This window comes from Microcaecilia unicolor, chromosome 10 (assembly GCF_901765095.1).
Source record: "Microcaecilia unicolor chromosome 10, aMicUni1.1, whole genome shotgun sequence".
Lineage (NCBI taxonomy): Eukaryota > Metazoa > Chordata > Amphibia > Gymnophiona > Siphonopidae > Microcaecilia > Microcaecilia unicolor.
The window spans coordinates 78577902-78602557 of NC_044040.1; the positions used below are offsets into that span (position 1 = coordinate 78577902).

A 24656-nucleotide genomic window follows, 5' to 3' on the forward strand; every position below is an offset into this window, starting at 1 on the left:
TTCTTTCTTACCAAAAGTGGTGATGTCATTCCTCCTGAATCAGTCTGTTTTGCTCCTGGTATTTTCCAAAAGAAGGGAGGGGGGCTGAGCAAAATTTCTCATCAAGTTGGACATTCATAGAATTCTGATTCACTATTTAAGGTCATAATTCTTTTGGGAGGTCTTATTGTCTGTTTTGTTTAGCAGACTTCACAATAGAGAGATGACTTAAAAGCCTCCCTGGCTTAGTGGATTAAGGAGTCTGCATACGTTAAAAACCTCAGTGTGGTATCAGGTTGTCTCCAGGCGTATTTGACTAAGTCTCAGGCAACTTCTTGGGCATAAGACAGGTCTGTGGCACCAGAGGATATTAGTAGAGCAATGGCGTGGTCTTTATTCTTTTATAAATCACTACAATTGATGTCAGGACCAGAGAGTATGGTTCCTTTGGCAGGGGTTGAAACAGAGCATTCTTTTCCACCTTGACTGATAGTGCTTTGGTATATCCCAGCAGGATGGAAAAGAAGTTGACATTTTATTCTTACCTGATAATTTCTTTTCTCCGAGGACAAGCAGGCTGCTTGTTCTCACATATGGGTGACGTCCACGGCAGCCCCAGGTCCGGAAAATCTTCCTAGCAACAAAGGTTGCTAAAGCCTTTGAGAGCGCGGGTGCGTGGGCCATCTTCCCGCCCGTCGCGCGAGAGTCCCGCTTCAGTCTTCTTTTTTTTCCGAGGTCAAGAGCGGCTGTTTATGGCGGTTCTGTGCCCCAGAAAAGAAGAGCCTTCGTTTTAGTTGGCTTTCGCCGGGTTTTTCTTCTCCATAGTGCTCGTGCACGAGTTGTTTCATTTTTCTTTTACAAAAAAAGAAAAAGTTTTCCCCTTAGTTTCTTAGTTTTTGCCCTCAAGTTTCCTTTCGTCGTCGTGTGCGGCCATTTTTGCCGCCCGCATGGGTTTTCTCTCCTTTTGTGCCCTTCCTTTGGCACCATCACGAATTTTGATTTCGCTGCTGCTATTTTTCCATCGATGACATCGAGGCTCACTAGCGGCTTCAAGAAGTGCACTCGGTGCAACCGGGCAATCTCAGGCACCAACCCTCACGCGTGGTGTATCCAGTGCCTTGGGCCCGACCATTGCCCAGACACATGTAAGTTGTTTCTTAGCTTTAAAAAGCGGACACAAGCGTCAAGACAAGCTCAACGGGAATACCTGTTTGGAGCTTTGCCTGGTACTTCGGCGTCGACAGCGGGTACACGAGGTCAGCGGTGTCGATGTCGGCACGGAAGAGTGCATCAACCTCGGAGCGCGCAGTAATGGCTGTCCAGAGACCATTGCATGCTGGCAGCAGTGAACCATCGAGTGGGTCTTCACCTGCCTCGAGGGTTCCTGCGATACAGCCCATCGGGACCGACCCCTTTTGGGCCCGACCCCGAGGAGCGTGTGGATTCCACGTCCTCGTACCGGCGGGGTACCGGTGACGTGCCTCGAGCGAAGGCAAAGAAGCAACGTCATCGGTCCCCTTCTTGTAGTACCGCGGGGTACTGGTGACGTGCCTCGAGCGAAGGCAAAGAAGCAACGTCATCGGTTCCCTTCTCCGTCACGGTACCTAGAGCTTCATGGCGTCGAGGGATTCGCACCCATGAAGCGTCGTCGCCGGGAGGACCGCTCACCCTCCATACAAGAGGTGTCGATGCGCCGGTCTCCGGATAGCCCGGTACCGCCGCCTCCTCTTCGGCAGATTCTAGCCTCGACTCCTGAACTGACACCACAGCTTTTCTCGACAGACACTCTTGACAAGCGCCTCCATGCCATTTTTCCAGGGATCCTAGAAAGGCTGCTGCGACCGTCTGTTGATAGATGCAGTGGCTGGCTCCGCCTGTGGTGAGGCCCTTGATGTCGGTGCCGCCTGCGGCATCAGCCTCAGCTGCCCCCCGAGTTGACTCTCGGTCGACGTCGATGGAGGGAGCTTCATCGCCGCTGGCACGGGAGTCAACTTCTTGCATCACCATCGAGGACATAGCTCCTCGACGTCGAGACGGGCTCGGCTTCGGACTGGAGTCAGAGAACTGTCCGATACCGAAGGAGAGGCCTCGTGGGAGGCAGAGGAAGACCCAAGATATTTCTCTTCTGAGGAGTCTTGTGGCCTTCCCTCTGATCCTACTCCTTCGCCAGAGAGAAAGCTTTCTCCCCTGGAGAGTTTGTCTTTCTCGTCCTTTGTCCGGGAAGTGTTTTACGGCCATTCCCTTCCCCATGGTAACAGAGGATGAGCCCAGGGCTGAGATGTTCGAGGTCCTGGACTATCCTTCGCCACCTAAGGAGTCATCTACTTTTCCTCTACTTAATGTCCTTAAGCAGACACTGTTGAGGAACTGGATGAAACCACTATCTAGCCCCCACCATTCCTAAGAAGGTTGAGTCCCAGTATAGGATTCACGGGGACCCGTAGTTGAAGGCCCAGTTGCCTCATGACTGGGGGTTTGTGGATTCTGCTCTCAAGAGAGCCAAAAGTACGAGAGCTTTTGCCTTGGCGCCCCCGGGACGGGAAGCTTGGACTGTGTTAGGAGGAAGGCCTACCAGTCAGCTATGCTCATCTCCAAAATCCAGTCCTACCAGCTCTACACGAGCATTCACTTGCGGAATAATGTGAAGCAACTGGCAGACCTGGTCGATCAACTCCCTTTGGAGCAGGCCAGGCCTTTTCAGGAGGTGGTCAGGCAGCTGAAGGCGTGTCGTAAATTCCTGTCCAGGGGTACTTACAATTCTTTTGATGTGGCGTCCAGAGCCGCTGCTCAGGGTATAGTGATGCACAGACTCTCATGGCTGCGTGCCTCTGACCTCGACAATCGAGTCCAGCAGTGGCTTGCGGATGTTCCTTGCCGGGGGGATAATATTTTCGGCCAGAAAGTCGAACAGGTAGTAGAGCAGCTTCACCAGCGGGAAACTACATGCGACAAACTCTCCCACTGGGCACCTTCAGCATCTACCTCATCAGGTAGATGGTTTTATGGGGGAAGGAGGAATGCTCCCTATGCTTACAATAAGCGTAAGAACAATCCACCTTCCCACCAGCCTGCTCAGGCTCAACCCCAGCGCGCTCATTCACGTCAACAGCATGCGCCCAGACAGGCCCCTGTAGCTCCCCAGCAAAAGCAAGGGACGGGCTTTTGACTGGCTCCAGGCGAGCATAGCCGCTATCAAAGTATCCATGCCGAATGATCTACCGGTCGGGGGGAGGCTAAAAATTTTTCACCAAAGGTGGCCTCTTGTAACCTCCGATCGGTGGGGTTCTTCAAATAGTTCGGCAGGGATACTCCCTCAATTTGATCTCCAAACCTCCAAATTGCCCACCGGGAGCTCAGTCCTTCAGCTTCCAGCACAGGCAGGTACTTGCAGAGGAACTCTCCGCCCTTCTCAGCGCCAGTGCGGTCGAGCCCTTTCCACCGGGGCAAGAAGGGCTGGGATTCTATTCCAGGTACTTCCTTGTGCAAAAGAAAACAGGGGGGATGTGTCCCATCCTAGACCTAAGGGCCCTGACCAAATATCTGATTCGAGAAAAGTTCAGGATGCTTTCCCTGTGCACCCTTCTCATGATTCAGAAAAACGACTGGCTATGCTCCCTAGACTTGAAGGATGCTTATACTCACATCCCGATACTGCCAGCTCACAGACAGTATCTTCGATTCCATCTGGGGACACAGCACTTTCAGTATTGTGTGCTGCCCTTTGGTCTCGCCTCTGCGCCCCGGGTGTTCACCAAATGCCTGGTGGTCGTTGCAGCGTCGCTACGCAGGCTGGAAGTGCATGTGTTCCCTTATCTCGACGATTGGCTGGTGAAGAACACCTTAGAGGCAAGGGCTCTTCAGTCCTGGAGCTACTGGGGTTTGTTATAAATTACCCAAAGTTCCATCTCCTTCCAGTTCAACAACTAGAATTCATAGGAGCTCTGCTGGACTCTCAGACAGCTTGGGCCTATCTTCCCGAGGCGAGGGCGGACAACCTTCTGTCCCTGGTTTCCTTGACCAGAGCATCTCAGCAGATCACAGCTCGGCACATGTTGAGACTTCTGGACCATATGGCCTCCACAGTTCATGTGACTCCCATGGCACATCTTCACATGCGATCTGTTCAGTGGATCCTAGCTTCCCAGTGGTATCAAGCTGCGGGGGATCTAGAAGATGCAATCCTGTTGTCCACTGCTTTTCACAACTCCCTGAGATGGTGGACAATTCGATCCAATTGGACCTTGGGATGTCCCTTCCAAATTCCTCAGCCTCAAAAAGTGCTGACTACGGATGCATCTCTCCTAGGGTGGTGAGCTCATGTAGATGGACTCCACACTCAGGGAGCTTGGTCTCTTCTGGAATCAGGTCTTCAGATCAATCTCCTGGAGTTGCAAGCGATCTGGAACGCTCTAAAGGCTTTCAGAGATCGGCTGTCCAATCAAATTATCCAAATTCAGACAGACAACAAGCAGGGGGGCACCCGATCTTGCCCCCTGTGTCGGGAAGCCGTCCAGATGTGGCTTTGGGCCCACCGTCATGGCATGTTTCTCCAAGCCACGTATCTGGCAGGCGTAAACAACAGTCTGGCCGACAGGTTGAGCAGGATCATGCAACCTCACGAGTGGTCTCTCAACAGGGCAGTTGTCCGCAAGATTTTCCAAACGAGGGGCAACCCCTCGGTGGATCTTTTTGCCACTCAGATCAATCACAAGGTCCCTCAGTTCTGTTCCAGACTTCAGGCCTACGACAGGCTAGCCTCGGATGCCTTTCTCCTTCATTGGGGGTCAGGCCTTCTGTATGCGTATCCTCCCATCCCTCTGGTGGGGAAGACTTTGCTGAAACTACAGCAAGACCGCGGAACCATGATTCTGATTGCGCCCTTTTGGCCACGTCAGATTTGCTTCCCTCTTCTTCTGGAGTTGTCCTTCGAAGAACCATGGAGATTGGAGTGTTTTCCAACCCTCATCATTCAGAACGAGGTGGCGCTTCTGCATCCCAACCTCCAGTCTCTGGCTCTCACGGCCTGGATGTTGAGGGCGTAGATATAGCCTCTTTGGGTTTTTCTGAGGGTGTCTCCCGAGTCTTGCTTGCTTCCAGGAAAGATTCCATGAAGAGGTGTTACTCTTTTAAATGGAGGAGGTTTGCAATCTGGTGTGATAGCAAGGCCCTAGATCCTCGCTCTTGTCCTACACAGACCCTGCTTAAATACCTTCTGCACTTGTCTGAGTCTGGTCTCAAGACCAACTCCGTAAGGGTTCATCTTAGTGCAATTAGTGCTTTCCATTATCGTGTAGAGGGTAAGCCTATCTCTGGACAGACTTTAGTTGTTCACTTCATGAGAGGTTGGCTTTTGTCAAAGCCCCCGGTCAAACCTTCACCAGTGTCATGGGATCTCAACGTTGTCCTCACCCAGCTGATGAAAGCTCCTTTTGAGCCACTGGATTCCTGCCATCTGAAGTACTTGACCTGGAAGGTCATTTTCCTGGTGGCTGTTACTTCATCTTGTAGAGTCAGTGAGCTTCAAGCCTTGGTAGCCCATGCTCCTTATACTAAATTTCATCATAACAGAGTAGTCCTCCGTACGCACCCTAAGTTCTTGCCGAAGGTGGTGTCGGAGTTCTATCTTAACCAGTCAATTGTCTTGCCAACATTCTTTCCCCATCCTCATACCCGCCCTGCTGAACGTCAGTTGCATACATTGGACTGCAAGAGAGCATTGGCCTTCTATGTGGAGTGGACAAGCCCCTTCAGACAGTCCGCCCAAATGTTTGTTTCTTTCGACCCCAACAGAAGGGGAGTGGCTGTCGGGAAACGTACCATTTCCAATTGGCTAGCAGATTGCATTTCCTTCACTTACGCCCAAGCTGGGCTGACTCTTGAGGTTCATGTCACGGCTCATAGTGTTCGAGCCATGGCAGCGTCAGTGGCCCACTTGATGTCAGCCACTATTGAAGAGATTTGCAAGGCTGCGATGTGGTCATCAATCCACACATTCACATCTCATTATTGCCTTCAGCAGGATAGCCGACGTGACAGTCGGATTGGGCAGTCGGTGCTGCAGAAGCTGTTCAGGGTTTAGAATCCAACTCCACCCCCCTAGGCCCATTTTTATTCTGTTCCAGGCTGCACTCTCAATTAGATGTTTCTTCATAGGTCAATTTTTCTTATGTCCTCGCCGTTGCGAGGCCCAATTGACCCTGTTTGTTGTTTTTAGTGAGCCTGGGGGCTAGGTATACCCATATGTAAGAACAAGCAGCCTGCTTGTCCTCGGAGAAAGTGAAGTTACTTACCTGGAGCAGGTATTCTCCGAGGACAGCAGGCTGATTGTTCTCACCAACCCGCCCGCCTCCCCTTTGGAATTGTTCCTTTCTTTGGTTTTGCTTCATAAGTTGACTGAAGCAGGACTCTCGCGCGCGGGAAGATGGCCGCGCATGCGCGGTGCGTGCACCCGTTCCCTCGAAGGCTTTAGCAACCTTTGTTGCTAGGAAGATTTTCCGGACCTGGGGCTGCCGTGGACGTCACCCATATGTGAGAACAATCAGCCTGCTGTCCTCGGAGAATACCTGCTACAGGTAAGTAACTTCGCTTTCCTTGAATCTTCCTCTTCCCATCCAGGAAGACTACAGCTTTTAGGGGATTTCTCATTGCTTCTTCCTTGTACTTAGTCACTCGTATGAAATTTTAGTTTGAACGACTTACAGACAAGAGATTGGGACTCTATGACCCTGCTTCTGAACTATGGACACGCTTTGCTGCACAAACTCAACATTCCTAAGGGGAAAATATTGAAGGAGGAGAGGGGGAGGGGGGAGATAATTGCTCACAGGGGGTGGCTGGGTAATTCTGAGAGGTTGTGGTTTAGCATTTCAATACTTTCATTGTATGTTTGATAGACCAATTGTGCTTAGTTGTAATGAGCATATTATGTTTGTAACTATTATAACCTTAACAAAAATTTAACGTTAAAAAAAAAAGACATTTTAGTTTGAAGCAGAGGATTGCTTTTGTCAGGTTCTGTGTAAAGTTCTGGGCTGCACCACTGGAAACTTCAGCTTCTCTGTCTCCATCTATGGGTGGGTTGACATAACCTGTCAGTCTGGACTAGTCTAGCAGGGTTCAAGGAAAAGAAATGATCAGGTAAGAACTAATTTTCACTGTATGCTTATAGAGGTTCATGTTGAAGTTTTCTAAAAGCCAGAACAGAGTTTTAATTTTTAATGTATCTTGGACTGTGGTGTGATGTGTAGAATTATTGCTCACACTGATTTTTTTCTTTTCAGGTGGTTGAACAGGGTATGTTTGTAAAGCACTGCAAAGTAGAAGTATATCTTACAGAATTAAAGCTCTGTGAAAATGGGAATATGAACAGTGTTGTAACACGAAGATTTAGCAAAGCTGATACAATAGGTATGAATAATGCTTTAATCGTCTTCATTAAAAGAATATATTTTTCTTATGAATGTCAGTGACTGAGTTTGAGATAATGTACTTCTGTTTGTTGGACTTTTGTCGTTCCATCTAGCTGTCCTCTCATTATGAGTGGAACCTTTGTAGGCTGTAGTATTTTTAATGAGTAAATGAAAACTGTGTCAAAGACAATTGTAAATATGTAATATTTATATATTCTTCAAATGGAGAAAGAGAATATCATATTTATCTCATGATTTTTCATTAGTAGTTCAAGCCAAATTACATTCCAGAGTAGCAGGTATTTCCCTGTCCTCAAAGGGCATACGATCTAATTTTGTTACTCAGGACAACTGAAGCTTCTCTGCTTCTTACCCTATGGCTCTAGCCACTACTAGAACCATGTCCCCACAGCCTTCTGCGTGCCCCACCCCACTGGTTTTATCTGATCAGCACCCTAACTGGGTCTGTTTAGAAGTTCAGAAGGAGGTGGATAAAATTTTGTTGTTTTCTGAGCCCAAATCTGGTGCCCCTCTCTCTGGGGCTCATGCCATTCACTGTCAGACCTCTTGGAGGAAGGCGATCCCACTGCTGCTATTCTCTTCCGGAAAGAAGAGCTGCCTTCCATCTAGCCACTACTAGGCCATTCTGTCACTTCATCTTCAGGTAGTCCTTTGAAAACTTAAGAACTGGCTAAGACATGCCTCAGTAGCTGTATATGAGTAAATAGTAGCTATTTGCCATTTTTTTAAACATGAATTATGTAACATAGTGGAGGAGTGGCCTAGTGGTTAGGGTGGTGGACTTTGGTCCTGGGGAACTGAGGAACTGAGTTCAATTCCCACTTCAGGCACAAGCAGCTCCTTGTGACTCTGAGCAAGTCACTTAACCCTCCATTGTCCCATGTAAGCCGCATTGAGCCTGCCATGAGTGGGAAAGCGCGGGGTACAAATGTAACAAACAAACAAAAAAAAACCATGAAATAGTCTGTTATTATACAGATATTAACTTGGAAAAAAAGATTGTGTGTGTGTGTGATTAGGAAAATATAGTTGTGTGCAAAAGTTTAGGCAGTCCTTAGTCAAATTCTGTGTCTCAGTGAATGCCTAAGTGAACAGAAACTGACACAATCTCTACATGGTGCAAAGTTAAGTAGAACATCTTCTAGCAAATTTTAATGCATAGTTCCTATTTATGTGCTCATTTTGACAGATTGACAGATTGAAAATAAAGTGATTATGAAAGGTGCAACAGTTTGGGCATCCTTTCTGTTTAATTGCTATGTTTTTAAAAGCTGTTAAAGCCCAGGAGGTTTAGTGCAGAGGGCTTGACAAATTTTTATTAAATCTAGAGCCAGCAGCTGAGATCTTTCTTCTTACCCATCCAAGACTTTAAGTGATTTTTTTTTTTTTTTTGGGGGGGGGGGGGGGGCAGGAATTCCCCTCCCAGATCAGTGGTAGCTCTTTTAGATACTGGTTTTCTAAGGCTTCCATTATGTTCTAAAGATCAAACCAGGGACTTTAAGGTTATGTTCATCTACCACCAGAAGGAGATAGAGAACAAAGAGTTCTGCCATAAACGATACAATGCTGTAGCCTCCTCTTCAGTGTTCTCTCTATCTCAGTAGGTGGGTGGACATATCCTGTGAAACTCTCTGTGTGGTGCTTGCTCCTGGGCCTGTCCCTCAGGTTCAGATGAGCTAGGGGTGTAGACTGGTGTCTGCCTGTTTGGCTGAGTTACACCTGGAGGTGCCAGGTCCCCCTTTCCCCCCAATTCGTGCCTTCTAGTTCTTTTTCATTTATGCTGGCATTTCTTTAAAAAAAGAAAAAAAAATTACTGCAGGAGAAAGTTTCTGTTGCCAGTGAAAATGGAACAAGCAGTGTTGCTGTGAGCAGATAGCTGCCTTTAGCACCAGTTCTTCTGAAGCTGTGCCTCTGCCAATGACTATTTTTAGAGAACCTTGTGTTCTGTAAGTCTCTGCCTTTTTTCTTACCAGTGACCCTGACGGAAACAGTGAAATGCTGCTCTTGGTGTGGGAGTCAATGGCAGCATTGGGCTTCCTCTAACAGTCCCCCACCACCCAACTTGACCACGAAGGCAACCCCAGGTTTGACAGAAGGGCTACGGGTGGATGTTTTGGCAAGCTCCATGGTGCCTCACTCAGACTGTGTGTGCACGGTGACCATATTTGAAACGCCAGTGTGCTGTTCCTCAAGAGATCCATTGCCAGGTCCTTCTTGAAGAACAGGCTGTTTTCTTGCAGGTGGCTTACGTGGACTTCACTTACTTGCTAGTTGAATTTTAGGGCAAGATTCTCTAGAAACATCTTTTTCTTCTGAGTTTGTACTGTTAATGCATCAGGCTTTTTTTATTTGAGACCCCTGTCCTCACAACCCTTTTCTGCATTCCCTACCCCAGTGGTTTTATCTGACCAGCACCCTAACTGGGTCTGTTTAGAGGTTCAGAGGGAGGTGGATGAAATTTCGTTCTCTGAGCACAGATCTGGTGCCCCTCTCTCTCGAGCTCATGCCATTTACTGTCAGACCCCTTGGAGGAAGGCGATGATCCCACTATGGCTATGCTCTTCCAGAAAGAAGAGCTGCCTTCCATCATTACAAAAGCTTTGGAGGTACTGGACATCTTTTCCCCTGAATCCCTTAGTTCGGAGGCTACTTCACACCCCGTGATGTCAGGCACAAAGAAACCTCCGAAAACATTTCTTATTCATGCGGCAATGTAGTTGCTCATCTCTGCACAGTGGGAATTCCTTATTGCTGGCTATATCTCGGCTTTATCCTCCCTGCATTTGCCTAAGGTGGACTCTGGTCACTGCTGTGACTAAGAAGACTACTTTCCTTGTTGAGGGCAGAATGGCCCTTAAGGATATCCAAGATTGAAAACTGGAATCCTCTCTTCAGCTCTCCTTTGAGGTGGCAGCATTGTGTTTGCAGGTCAAAAGCTCCTATGCTGCCCGCACTTGCTTGAGTTGGGTTCAAAAAGCGACTATAGCTGAGGATTTGGTACAGCCCCTGCCTTCTCTGGAGGCGGGTTTGCTGTTCCTGGTGGACTTGTTATATGATCTGCTTTGGGCCTCCACTAAGGAAATGTCCTTGGCAGTCACAGCCACATGTTGACTTTGGCTCGGGTGTTGGGCGATGGACATAGCCTCAAAATCCAGGCTTGTGCACTTCCCATTTCATGGAAAGCTTTTCTTTGGTGAGGATTTAGAGAAGATCATTAAAGATCTAGAGGAGTCATAAGGGCAGAGTTTCCCAGGAGATAAATTTAAAGCCCTGTTCTATTCCTCTGAGTCTCGTTCCAGATTAGAGACACAAGGCATTACTGACCTGGGAAGTCCAGCTCATTTCAGAGATCACGCTTTCAACCGAAACAGCAGACCTTTCATGGAGACAGGCAGTTCTCATCTTCCAATTCCAGAGCACCCCAGCTTCCCTGACTGCCCACTCCTCAGGGGTCCTATGAGAGGACATATCTCCATATTCCTTAAGGAATTGGGCGAGATCATTAGAGACAAGTGGGTCTTAGATGTGGTCAGAGACAGCTACAAATTGAATTGGAGTCTGCTCTTCTGCTCACAGATTTTTTTTTCTCAAATTCCCCATGCAAGGCTCCCACCAAAGTTCTAGCAGTCCAAAAGATCCATAGGTCACTATTCTGTTTATTTCATGTTTCTCAAGACAGGCGGATCCTTCCATCCAGTGCTTGACCTCAAGCACGTGAACAGAGCCCTCGAGGTCAGGCACTTCCGAATAAAAACCTTGCAATCTGCCATTTCGTCGGTGTGGCTCGGGGAGTTTCTTGCTTCTTTGGACCTCAAGGAACATTCCAGTTTGGCCTCCTCATCAGCATTTCCTGCATTTCCCCTTCCTTGGGGATCATTATCAGTTTCAGGCAATACCCTTTAGGCTGGCGATGGCTCCAAGGACGTTCTCCATGGTGATAGTAGTGGTCTTTCTGCATTGCAAAGGCATTCAGGTACACCCCTATCTGAACAATTGGTTGAACATAGCTTCCTATGGGAGAGTGTCCAGGCAATGGCCAGAATAGTTTCAGGTTTATTAAAGGTTTGCTATTCAGCATATCAGGCAATATATCTCTGTGGCTTACAATTCTAAAATTGACAGAAAAGGAAGAGAGAGGGAAGAAATTTGAACAAGAAACAAATAGTAGGGAAGGGTGAAATTGAACTACATAAATTAAATAGGAAAGATGGGTTATCAGATTATGGCAGAAAAAGGAGAAACAATTCTGAGCTGGCCAACAGATCCCACCCCACTGACAACCTAGGAAAGTATAAAGGCATCCTTGAACAGAAAGGTTTTAAGATCTACCTTGAACTTGGTTAAGGATGTTAACGACCTAAGGTGAAAGGGCAAAGCATTCCATAAGGTGGGACCTACAACTGAAAAAAATGCAGTGGTGAAATGAGGGAAAGACTAATAAGTGTTGTGATGAGCGCAATGTATGTGATGGACAGTATAGGATCAGGAGGCATGCCAGAAAAGGAAGGGAGTCTCTTGGTTGGGTAGTCAACTTCTCAGAGCAATTTGATGCCCTCTCAGTCCCTCGAGTATCTCAGAGTTGTGTTCAATACCTGGGCAGAGAGAGTTTTCCTTCTGGAGTCGAGGCAGGTCAAATTTCTATCTCAAGTATCTAGTTTACTCTGATTCCCTGCCCCTCGGGTGTAGGTTCTGGGCAACATGGCATCAACTCTGGATGTTGTGCCCTGGGCAAGATTTCATTTGAGGCCACTTCAACTCTCGCTTCTCAATCGTTGGTTCCTGACCTTCACAGACTACTATCAAACTCCTTTGGACAGCCCAAGCAAAGTTCAGCCTTCATTGGTGGATACATCTGGAACACCAGCAGAGAGGCATCTCTTTCAACACCAAATTGGGTGGTGGTGATTATGGATGCCAGTCTCTCCTGCTGGGAGCTCATTGTCTGGGCCAAACGGCCCAATGTCTGTGGTCTCAGACAGAGGCATTGTAGTTAATCAACCTCTTGGAGTTAAAGACATTCAGGAATGCCTTGCAGACATTTGCAACCCTTTTGAGGGGCAGATTTCATGTCCACTCTGGCAGTCTCACGACAGAGGCTTATGTCACACTGCTCTCAGTGACACACGTAGGACACGCAAAATGTTCATGCAGTTTACCTCAGCAGGAATCTTTTGAATCCAGAGAGTGGGAGCTCTCCAAGGAAGTATTTCTTATGATCTTGTCCAAAAAGGGCTGCCCGTCTTGCACCTGATCGTGATGTAGAGCAATGCAAAAACATAGCAGTTTTTCAGCACATGGTCAGCTCTGAGGCCATAGATGCGTTGCTTCAACCTTGGCCAACCTTTCCTCTACGTGTTTCCCCCATATCTGATGATAGGCAGGGTCCTTTACAGGACATCGCTTCATTAGGGTATGTTGTTTCTAGTGGCACCAGATTGGCCCAGAAGGCCATGGCAAGCAGACGTAATCAGCTGTAGATACAGTCTCATTTGGTTGCTGGGCCAAAAAGATCTCTTATCGCAGGGACCTGTACAGCTGGAGGATCCCCTCTTTGATCTTATTGGCATGGCTCTTGAGAAGTCACGATTGAGGAAGAAAGGTTATTAGGAAGGATGTCATCACTACGCTGCTCCAGGCTGGGAAGCGGTTGACCTCGGTGGATTATGCTAGATTTTGTATGACCTTCGAGTCTTGGTGTTCTTCCAGGAGTATTTTACCATTTCAGGCCTCTCTATCCTACATTCTCGACTTTGTGCAAGGGGTCTTAGGAAGAATTTATCCTTGAATTCGATGAAAGTCCAGGTGACATATCTTGCTTGTTTTTGGGGCTACATTCAGAAGACTTTTCTGGCAGCGCATCTAGATGTCAATTTCCTTTGGAGGGTTAACCTTCATGGTGAACTTTCTTTTCCTAAATTTAAGGACCTCTTAAAAGCCCATTTTTTTTCGAGCAAGCCTTTTTCCATTCTGCTCCCTGCCAGTACAATGTGTTTTTGCAGGTCTATGACACCTCTCTGATTGAGTTGAGTATAAGTTTCTTGATTTTTATTCTCTGAGTGTAATGTGTTTGTGTTTCCTATCTAATTATGGCATTCTTTTCTTGTCTGTTTTAATTTTAATTATTTTGTAAGCTGCAGAGACCTATTTTAGAATTGGTGGGATATCAGATTAACTAATAAACATAAGTGCATCAACCACTCCTTCCTCCAGCACCACCATCTTTGAAAATGGTGGTGCCTGACCCCCCCCCCCCCCCCCCGGGGTACATTTCTGCCCAACCTAGCAAATAAGGGGAAAATTCCCTTATTTAGAACATAAGAACATAAACCTTGCCATACTGGGACAGGCCAAAGGTCCATCAATCCCAGTATCCTTTTTCCAGCAGTGGCCAATCCAGGTCACAAATATTCGGCAATTTCAGTGGTGTAGCTACAGGTGGGCCTGGGTGGACACAGACCCACCCATTATTGACTCAGGCCCATCCAGCGGCGGAACCCCACATCAACATGTCTCCTCCGTGGCACCCCATCCCTCCCCGGTGTACCTTACAGGCGTCCCTGGCGCCTGCAGTGATCCATTATTGCTGTATGAGCCGGCCCTTGCTGATGTCGTTTACTGCTGCCTGTCTGGTGGGATCTGGCCGATGAAAATCTGCAAGGCCGGTGCAGGCAGCAATAATGGATCACTGCAAGTGCTGGGGATGCTTGTAAGGTACACTGGGGAAGGACTTGGTTCAGCAACGAGAAGGCAGATGCCAAGATGCCGCGGAGAAGGAAAGATGTTGATAAGGTAGGTGAAAAAAAACCCTACATTTTTTTAGATCTCCCGCGGGTGGGGGTGGGGGGGTGTAGCATGGTGTGTAAGGGCTCATCCAAATTAACGCTGGGCCCATCCAAAATACTGGGTCTGACTACGCCACTGGGCAATATGCCAAAAGAATAAAACAAATTTTATGCTTCTTATTCTAGAAAAAAGCAGTAGATTTTCCCAAGTCTTTCTTAATAATGGCTTATGGACTTTTCTTTTAGGAATTTATCCAAACCTTTTTTTTAATCTCTGCTAAGTTAACTTCCTTTACCACATTCTCTAGCAGTGAATTTGAGAGTTTAATTACATGTTGAGTGAAGAAATATTTTCCCTTTGTTCTAAATTTGCTACTTGATAACTTCATTGCATGCCCCCTAGTCCTTGTATGTTTGGAAAGAGTAAACAAGCGATTCACGTCTACCATTTCCACTCCACGCAGTATTTTATAAACTTCTATCATACCTTACCTCAGCCATCTTTTCTCTAAGCTGAAAAGCTCTAGCCCCTTTAGCCTTTCCTCATTGGGAAGTCATACCATCCCCTTTATCATTTACGTTACCTTTCTCTATACCTTTCTTAATTCTTTTGTATTTTTTTGAGATGTAGTGACCAAAATTGCACACAGTATTCCAATTGCACACAGTATTCGAGGGTGCGGTCCTAACATTTTGTTTGATTTCTTAGCCGCTGGCACACTGAGCAGAAGGTTTCAACATATCATCAACAATGATGCCTAGATTCTTTTCCTGGGTGGTGACTCCTAATGTGGAACCTTGCATCATATAGCTATAGTTTGGGTTTCTCATTCCTACATGCATCACTTTGCAGGTGTTCACTTTAAATGTCATCTGCCATTTGGATGCTCAGTCTCCTTGTCTCTTAAGGTCATCTTATGATTTAACAACTTTAAATAATTTTTTGTTATTAGCAAATTTAATTACCTCACTACCCAGCGGTCCCACTACAGACCCCTTTCTACCCTTCTCCTTTGAAAATACTGACCATTTCACCCTACTCTGTTTTCTATCTTTTTAACCAATTCTTAATCCATAACAGGAGTGGCCTAGTGGTTAGGGTGGTGGGCTTTGGTCCTGGGGAACTGAGGAACTGAGTTTGATTCCCACTTCAGGCACAGGCAGCTCCTTGTGACTCTGGGCAAGTCACTTAACCCTCCATTGCCCCATGTATGCCGCATTAAGCCTGCCATGAGTGGGAAAGCACGGGGTACAAATGTAACAAAAAAAAAAAAAAACCTGTGACATTCTAATTTCCTCAGGAGTCATTCATAAGGTACTTAGTCAAATGCTTTTACAAAATCCAGATACACACAATTTGTCAGACTGATCCTGCTTGGTGAATTGCAGGATGTGGGGACAGGCACTGCTATTTTTAAAGATCTTGGCGCCGGAGGCAGGAATGAGCGGGCATCGCTCCTATCTCTTTCAGGTACTCCCTAGCAGAGGGGTAAGGGGAACAAATTTTTTTTTAAGTAAGCTTGAGGAAGTGGAGGTCATGTTGGATGGAAGGTGCACTAGACACTAGGCATTTATTTTTAAAGTAAGTTGGGGGGGGGCTGTTGGGTACCACGTTATTTTATTGTCTTGGGGTGGGGGGAATGATGCAGAAACTGCCAGTGGCTTGCTTTTTAAAAATGTCACCCTAATTGACTGTGCTTGAAGCAGTCACTGCTGACACGCAGACAGGAAAGGTGACATTTTACAATGAGCTGCAGATTACTGCTGTGTTTTTAAAGCAACAGTAATTTGTATGTTATTGATTTACTTCATAGCTGTGGCATTTTTTCTTGTTGATTTCACAGTAGAAGCTGCACACTGAGACAAAAGTCCTCAATGCCTCAGCATTGCGTTGGCTAGGAGCCAACTCATCTTCTCCCCTCCTGGAGTGTGGCAAAATCTCGACCAGTGCATGTTAGAGGGCGATGAACTTTTGTACATGAAAGAGGAGAGGGACTTGTATGTGATCATATGTAATGATCTTAAAGTGGCCAAACAAGTATAAAAGGCAGCAGCGAAAGCTAGAAAGATGATCGGGTGCATAGCAAGAGAAATGGCCAGTAGGAAAAAGGAGGTGATGATGCCTTTGTACAAGACTCTGGTGATACCTCATTTAGAATATCGTGTACAGTTCTGGTGACCACACCATCAAGTTGGGCTAGAAGGCGCCTACTAAATGTCAGTGGTCTTCGTTATAAAGCGTATGTAATATGTAATGTAATATGTATACTTTGGAAGACAGGGAGAGGGGGGAGATATGATAGAGATTTTTAAACACCTACATGGCATAACTGCACAGGAGGCAAGTATTTCCATTGGGCAAGGAACCTCTGGAATGAGGGGGCATAGGATGAAGGTGAATGGGGATAGACTCAGAAGTAACCTGAGCATATGCTTCTTCATGTAAAGGATGGTGAATTCGTGGATCAGCTTTCCGGTGGAGGTGGAAGCAAAAACTACCTGAATTCAAGAATTCTTGGGACAGATACATAAGATCTCTAAGGGAGAGAAAAGGATGATAGATGGCATGTATGGGCAGACTGGAGAGGTCATATAGCTTTTATTTGCCTTCATTTTGCTATGTTTCTAAGAGTCACTCCTTTGTATCCCCAGAGTAGGCGTCTCAGACTTTGGAGTCTTATGGGAGAACATTTTTTCAGAATGCTATGCTTGACTCCTACACATATTCTTATCAGTTCTTCATGAGCACGCACTTGTGGAACCTAGTGAGCAGTGTTGTGGAGTTCACAGACACTGCTTGCAGAAAATGCTGCAGACCTCCTCGAGCTAGTAGTCAAGCAGTAGGAGTATAGAAAACACATAGCCCAGGGAACCATGGTAGAGCCCTGGTTATTGAGATACATAGACTGACTCGGCTGCATGCCTCTGATCTCGATCCTGTGGTTCAGGAAAAGCTGGTGGACATTCCGTGCCGCCTAGATAATCTTTTTGGTGACATGGTGGAAGAAGTGTTCTGACACCACTGAGTTAAGTTACATGATTTGAGGTTGCAGGGGGGCCTAATCTGTAATAACGTCAAGACATACTTTTTCTGGAGAGGGTGGTAAATACCTGGAATACCCTCCTGCGGGAGGTGGTGGAGATGAAAATGGTAGTGGAATTCATAAATGCATGGATTAAGCATAAAGGGATCCTATATAGAAGGCATGGAACCAAACAGGCTTAGCAGTGATTAGATGAAGACACCAATAACTGGGGAGCAAAGATTCGGCTTCAGTAGCTGGAGAACAAGGCCAGTGCCAGGCAGACTTCTACAGTCTGTGCCCTGAAAATGGCAAGGACAAATCAAGATCAAGTAGTATCACATCATACCTTATACTATCAGTTTATCTTGTAGGGCAGACTGGATGGACCATGCAGGTCTTTATCTGCCATCATCTACTATATTATTGTCCTGGCCCACTCCTGGCTCGGCCTCCTTTTTCTAGCAGATACACTGGCTGAGCACAATTCAGGGCTTACTACTCTCAAAGGCATAGGTTTCCTCCTTGTCCACCCCAGACTAACCAGAGCTTTTACTCCCTCCTGGCAACAGGAGACTCAGAAGCCCCAACCACTTTCCAGTCAAAATCAGGATTGAGCTTTTGACTGGCTACAAAAGAGCATAGTCGCAATTAAAGTAATTGTACCAGATGACCTACCAGTAGGAGGATGGCTGATTTTTTTCCTGGTAGCTTCAGTCTCAGCAGGTTCTGAAGATAGTCTGGTGGGTTAAATCCTCACAATGAATTTGAATTTGCTTCCTCCAAATTAAGGTGTCAACATCAAAAATTGCTTACAAAGGTACTCTCCTGCTTTATGTAGGCAAAAGTGGTCAAGCATGTTATACCAGGGAAAACGAAGGTGATTCTTTCCCATCTTAGACATAAGAGCCCTGAGCAAAAATTTGCTGAAGTAGTTCATAGTGGTTTCCCTGGGCATCTTTCTTCCCATAATTCAGGTACAAGATTGGCTATGCTTTCTGATCTTAAGGGATCGTTCACTTAGGAGTTCATTGAAAGTTTTGCCAGAGTTGCTTAAGCTTTAGCATATGATCCATCTATCTATAACACCTCTCTCTCTCTCTTTTTCTGTATGTATGTATGTTTAACTGCATGCCGTACTTCGGTCCCGTTTTTGGCACCATCAATTTCTATGGGGACAAACTTTGGTTTAGCGCACCACTGATAAGTGCAATATTCGCTTATATGCATGGTTTAAGACCGCTCTTCTGCAGGAAAGACTCCGCATAAGCGCACGCACGGAATATGGAAGCGAATTGGCACGTGACAAAGGGGCGATAAATTTGAAATCTCATTGGTTAACTGCCACAGGCAGAATAAGCGAAAGAAAGTTGTTAATGTGTACACTGGAGTCGTCGTCATCGCGCAACTAAGACTTTAGCACTGGCTGAACGAATAGAAGTTCTTAAAAAATTAGAAAACAAAGTCAAGCATCTGTTGCTAAAGAATATGGTGTCAATCCCAGTCAAATTTCAAATATCTTGAAGCAGAAAGATCAGCTTCTGGAAGACTGGCAAAACAATACAAATCCACAACGGAAACGAAAACAGGCGGGAAAAGCTGAGGATGTAGAAGATGCTCTTCGTGGTTTTCTCAAGTCAGGAGCAGACAGTTTCCTGTTAGTGGTCCACTGCTTATGAAGAAAGCTAATCAGCTAGCTGAAAGTCTTGGACTAACTGAATTTAAAGCCAATGTTGAAAGGTTGGAAAGACGGAAGGAGAGGAACAACATTAAATTCAAGAAACAGCATGGTGAAAAACAAGACACTGATGACTTTGGTGCTGAAAATTGGATTGTTTCAGTTCTTCCTACCATCTTGAACGAGTTTGCACCTCGTGACATTTTTAATGCTGACGAAAATGTTCTCTACTAGCGAGCAATTCCTGATGGAACACTTGCATTCAAACAAGCCAAAACTACAGGAAGTAAAACATCGAAGGACAATATGGATGGGAGTGAGAAGTTGGAACCACTAGTCATTGGAAAGAGCAAACAGCCCCATTGCTTCAAGAAAGTTAAGTGACTTCCTGTGTCTTACGAGGCTAACACAAATTCATGGATGACTGGGGAAATTTGGAAGCAGTGGCTAAAGAAGTTAAATGCGGGCACAAAAGCGTCAGATTTTGTTGCTTTGTGATAATTGTGCTGCACACATTAATGATGTCAGGCTGTCTAATGTCAAGGTGGTCTTCCTGCCACCAAACACTACCTCTCTGTTCCAACCTATGGATTAGGGCATAATAGCCAATTTCAAACAACATTATCGGGCTCTTGTGCTACGTTGTCAGATGAGCGTTATGGATGACCATACTGGCAAGGATAAACGTGCTGTTGAACTGGCTCGTAATCTATCACTGTTGGATTCCCTACATATGCAGAAAGAAGCCTGGAATCATGTTACACAGGCAACCATTATGAACTGCTACAAGCGGGCAAGCTTTGTTAAGGATGTGGAGAGGGACGAAACAGATGCAGCTGTTGCAAACGCATCAGATGAACAGGCTTTGACATCCCAGCCTGTGTTACTGAAGAGGAGTTTCATCACTACATAGCTGTTGATTACGATCTACAAACAGCTGACGACAGCACTGATGTCGAGATATGCGCCTACATGCAGGCAACGGCTGATGATGAAACAGATGATGAAATGAGCAGCGAGACACATGCTGACGAAATTCAACAACCTCCTGTCACTTTTGCAGGAGCGCTGGAGAGTCTCAACACCGTGCGGGCCTATCTGGAGGCCACTGGATGTCAGTGCTATGACAGTTTTTACCGTCTGGCAGACGTAGTCTATGGAACTCAGACACAATAGTGTACAGAGGACTATGACTGATTACTTCAAGTAAGCCTAACGTCAGTTAACGGAGACTGTATACTGCATGTATAATAAATAGTACTGTACATACGTTTATCAGATGTCAAGCTTTTTTGGGTCACAATGGTTACGTGCACGCTCCGGTTAACTGCATGCATTTCTTTAGTCCCAGACCCTTGCACTTAAGCAGATTGCACTGTATATATATGTATGTGTGTGTGTGTGTGTGTATATGTATATGTATGTGTGTGTGTGTGTGTGTATATGTATATGTATGTGTGTGTGTGTGTATATGTGTGTGTGTGTATATGTGTGTGTGTGTATATGTGTGTGTGTATATGTGTGTGTATATATGTGTGTGTGTGTATATGTGTGTGTGTATATGTGTGTATATATGTGTGTGTATGTGTGTATATGTGTGTGTGTGTATATGTGTGTGTATATATGTGTGTGTATGTGTGTGTTTCCATATCATCAAGCTGATCAATCCATAGACTGGTGGGTTGTGTCCATCTACCAGCAGGTGGAGATAGAGAGCAAACTTTTGCCTCCCTATATGTGGTCATGTGCTGCCGGAAACTCCTCAGTATGTTCTCTATCTCAGCAGGTGGTGGTCACACACAGCAGCAGCTCTGGCTAGGCCTCCAAGCCTAATCCTTAGGTTTTGTTGAGGCCTGGGGTTGAGGGCTCTTTTGAGCAAGTGCAAACCTGGTGGTGCCAGGTCCCTCCTTTTCTCCCCCCTCCCGCTGGCTCCGTTTAAAAAAAAAAAAAAAAAAAAAAATTTTTAAACGTCTTTAAAGGCGTTTAATTCGACGTTTCTTTAAACGTTCATTGCAGCTACTCACTGGGACACCAGTTCGTTACAGCTCGGAGCGGCAAGCAGGTAATTTTACCTTTTTATAGCGGGCAGGGGGTTCCCCGATTCTTCTCCTCGTGGCAATGGCGTCGGAGGGCGAGGGCGCAAAGGGTCGCTCCCCGGATCGCTGGAGCGCTTCTAGAGGGGATGCGGGGGTTTTACAACCTGATTCGCCCTTGATGGGTGATAGTTTAGTGACCGATGAATGTCCCGGTCGTTCCTCCGGCGTGGCGGTTTTTTCCCGCCATAAACGCCCATCCCCCGCTCCTCGCCTCCGCCATCTTGGCCGGCCACGCGGCTCGGACGGCTTCTTCGGGGCCGCCCTTGAGGTTGGAGACATTAATGCCATGAACGCCCTTAATTTGGGCGACGGCACAAAAGCGGCTAAAGTTAAGCGCCGTTCTTCCCGCGCGGCTCCTTCACGGAGTTTCGCGCCGGACGCCATTTTGGATGCGCAGCATGTCTCTCCCCCGCTATTGCGAGCGCCGGTTGAGAGTGCGTCTCGGGCTGTTGCCCAGGCTGCGGAAGTGCACAGTCTGGGGGGTTTCTCCCCCGAGTTTGTTTTGCTGCTGCATCAGGCTTTCCTCATGCAAAACGCTGCCCCTGCTCCCTCTTCTGATAAAGAGGTTGAGGTTCCCAGAGGTAAACGCCCTCGGGTTGATTTCCAGGCCTTGGAGGACTTTTGTCTCCTCCGATGTAGATGAGGGCAGCGTGTCTGAGGTCTCCCAACGATCCTTTGCGGATTCCTTGGAGGAGATAGATCCCCGCTCGGATGGAGCGGATGACCCCTCTGCAGCGCGGCTTTTTAGCCCAGAGGATTTGCCCAACCTGTTGTTACAGGCCATGGACACTTTGAAGATTTCCTCTCCGGAGGACGTCTCTCCCTCAGCCCCTGTTGGCTCTGCCATTATGCTGGGGACGAAGCGCCCGCCTAGAACCTTCCACGTGCATGATGCCATGCACACCTTAATTGCGGCTCAATGGGATGTCCCGGAAACGAGCCTTAAAGTGGCTAGGGCTATGTCCCGCCTCTATCCTTTGGCTGTGAGTGAACGTGAGGCCTATCTGTGGCCTACCGTGGATTCTTTAATCACTGCGGTGACTAAGAAAACGGCGTTGCCGGTGGAAGGTGGCACGGCCCTAAAGGACGCCCAAGACAGAAGATTGGAGGCGGCCTTAAGGTCGTCCTTTGAGGCAGCTGCTTTAAGTTTGCAGGCCTCAGTTTGCGGCTCCTATGTGGCCAGGGCGTGCCAGACTATGGTGCAGCGGGCTTCCCCCTCGGATCATTCCTTGAGGGCTGATTGGCCGGCCCTGGAATCGGGCTTAGCCTATTTGGCAGACTTGCTGTATGATGTCTGGAGAGCCTCAGCTAAAGGCATGGCTCAGACAGTCTCTGCGCGGCGGTGGCTTTGGCTGAAACATTGGTCTGCTGACCACGCCTCTAAATCCCGCCTGGCTAGATTGCCTTTTAAAGGCAAGCTGCTCTTTGGGGTCGAGCTGGACAAAATCGTGACCGATCTCGGCACGTCTAAGGGCAAGAAATTACCAGAGGTCAGGGCTCGGGTTAGTACTCGTCCCGATACCTCCATACCGCCCGGGCAAGTCGGGTTCCTCTGCCCCCTCTTCCTTCAAGAGGAATTTCTCCCCCAAGCAGCATTCCTTTCGCAGAGACCGCCGTCCCGGAGGTGCTCCCTCCGGTCCTCCCCCAGGGTCTCGTACCCAATGACGGGGCCTTGGTCCACGCCCCAGTGCAGATTGGAGGACGGCTGTCCTCGTTTCTGGGCGAGTGGACCACTATAACTTCAGACGCGTGGGTGCTGGAAGTCATCAGAGACGGCTACAAGCTAGAGTTCTGCCAACCCTTAAGAGACGGGTTTGTACTCTCTCCCTGCAAGTCTCCGGTCAAGCTGTGGTAGTGCAGCAGACCTTGGACATCCTGATCCGCCTGGGTGCGGTCGTTCCGGTGCCAAAAAATCAGATTGGCAAGGGACGTTACTCCATTTACTTTGTGGTTCCAAAGAAAGGAGGTTCTGTCCGGCCTATCCTCGACCTCAAAGGGGTCGATCGGGCCTGGAAAGTGAGGCACTTTCGCATGGAGACTCTCCGCTCTGTTATAGCGGCAGTGAAGGCAGGAGAGTTCTTGGCTTCCTTGGACATCAAGGAAGCGTACCTGCATATTCCCATCTGGCCTCCTCTCCAACGCTTTCTGCGTTTTACAGTCCTGAGACGACACTTCCAGTTCAGAGCCCTCCCTTTCGGGTTGGCTACTGCTCCGCGGACCTTTTCCAAAGTAATGGGGGTCATAGCGGCCTTCCTGCTAAAGGAAGGAGTACAAGTCCATCCTTATCTGGACGACTGGTTGATCTGAGCCCCCTCTTATGCAGAGTGCGGCAAAGCTATGGACCGGGTAGTTGCTCTTTTGAGCTCCCTGGGATGGATCATCAACTGGAAGAAGAGCCAGCTGCGCCCGACTCAGTCCCTGGTGTATCTGGGAGTTCGATTCGACACCCAAGTGGGCAGAGTGTTCCTGCCAGACAATCGGATTGTCAAGCTTCAGGCTCAGGTGGACTAGTTCCTAGTAGCCTCTCCTATTCGGGCTTGGGACTACGTGCAGCTGTTGGGCTCTATGACGGCCACGATGGAAGTAGTGCCCTGGGCCAGGGCTCATATGAGACCACTACAGCTATCTCTGCTGCTGCGCTGGACTCCGATGTCGGAGGATTATGCTGTGCGCCTTCCCGTGGACCCAGCAGTGCGCAAGGCGCTGAGCTGGTGGACGCAGACAGACAAGTTGTCTGCAGGATTGCCTCTGGTGACCCCGGAGTGGATTGTCGTCACGACAGACGCCTCTTTGATGGGCTGGGGAGCCCACTGCTTGGGAAGGACAGCGCAGGGGCTCTAGTCTCCTGCAGAGGCAAGTGGTCTATCAACCTCCTGGAACTCAGAGCCATTCGCTTGGTGTTATTGGAGTTCATCCCGGTACTCGTGTTGAAGCCTGTACGGGTCCTGTCGGACAATGCCACGGCTGTGGCCTATATCAACCGCCAGGGAGGTACCAGAGCGCCCCTCTAGCCAAGGAGGCTATGAGTCTTTGCCAGTGGGCGGAAGCGAACCTGGAGCAGCTTTCAGCGGCCCACATTGCCGGAGTCATGAATGTCAAGGCGGACTTTCTCAGTCGCCATACCTTGGAGCCCGGAGAGTGGCAACTATCTGCTCAGGCGTTCTTGGACATCACGAAGCGCTGGGGCCAGCCGAGCCTAGATCTGATGGCGTCATCGGCCAATGGCCAAGTGCCGCGCTTTTTCAGCAGAGGACGGGACCCTCGATCCCTGGGAGTAGATGCTCTGCTCCAACAGTGGCCGACACAAGAGCTCCTCTGTGTTCCCGCCCTGGCCCATGTTGGGCAGGGTGCTAGACCGGGTGGCAAAGCATCCCGGCAGGGTAATCCTGGTGGGTCCGGATTGGCCCAGACGTCCCTGGTATGCGGACTTGTTCAGGCTCTCAGTCGACGATCCTCTGCGGCTGTCAGTGGAGCAGGGCCTGTTACATCAGGGTCCCGTGGTGATGGAGGATCCCTCTCCCTTTGGTCTTACGGCCTGGCTATTGAGCGGCAGCGTCTGAGGAAGAAGGGCTTCTCAGACAAGGTCATCGCCACTATGCTGAGAGCGAGGAAGCGCTCTACTTCTACTGCTTACGCCAGGGTTTGGCGTATCTTTGCAGCATGGTGTG

At 47.9% G+C, this 24656-nt stretch overlaps 1 protein-coding gene across 6 annotated transcripts in view; it reads left to right on the forward strand.

Moving 5' to 3' along the window:
- Window positions 1-24656, forward strand: part of USP15 (ubiquitin specific peptidase 15) — a 519523-nt gene that overhangs the window by 102633 nt on the left and 392234 nt on the right. For all 6 annotated transcript variants that reach the window (XM_030217240.1, XM_030217241.1, XM_030217242.1 and 3 more), the window contains one exon: window positions 7260-7386. In XM_030217240.1, coding sequence (XP_030073100.1) covers window positions 7260-7386 — 127 coding nt within the window. The remainder of the gene's footprint in view (window positions 1-7259; window positions 7387-24656) is intronic.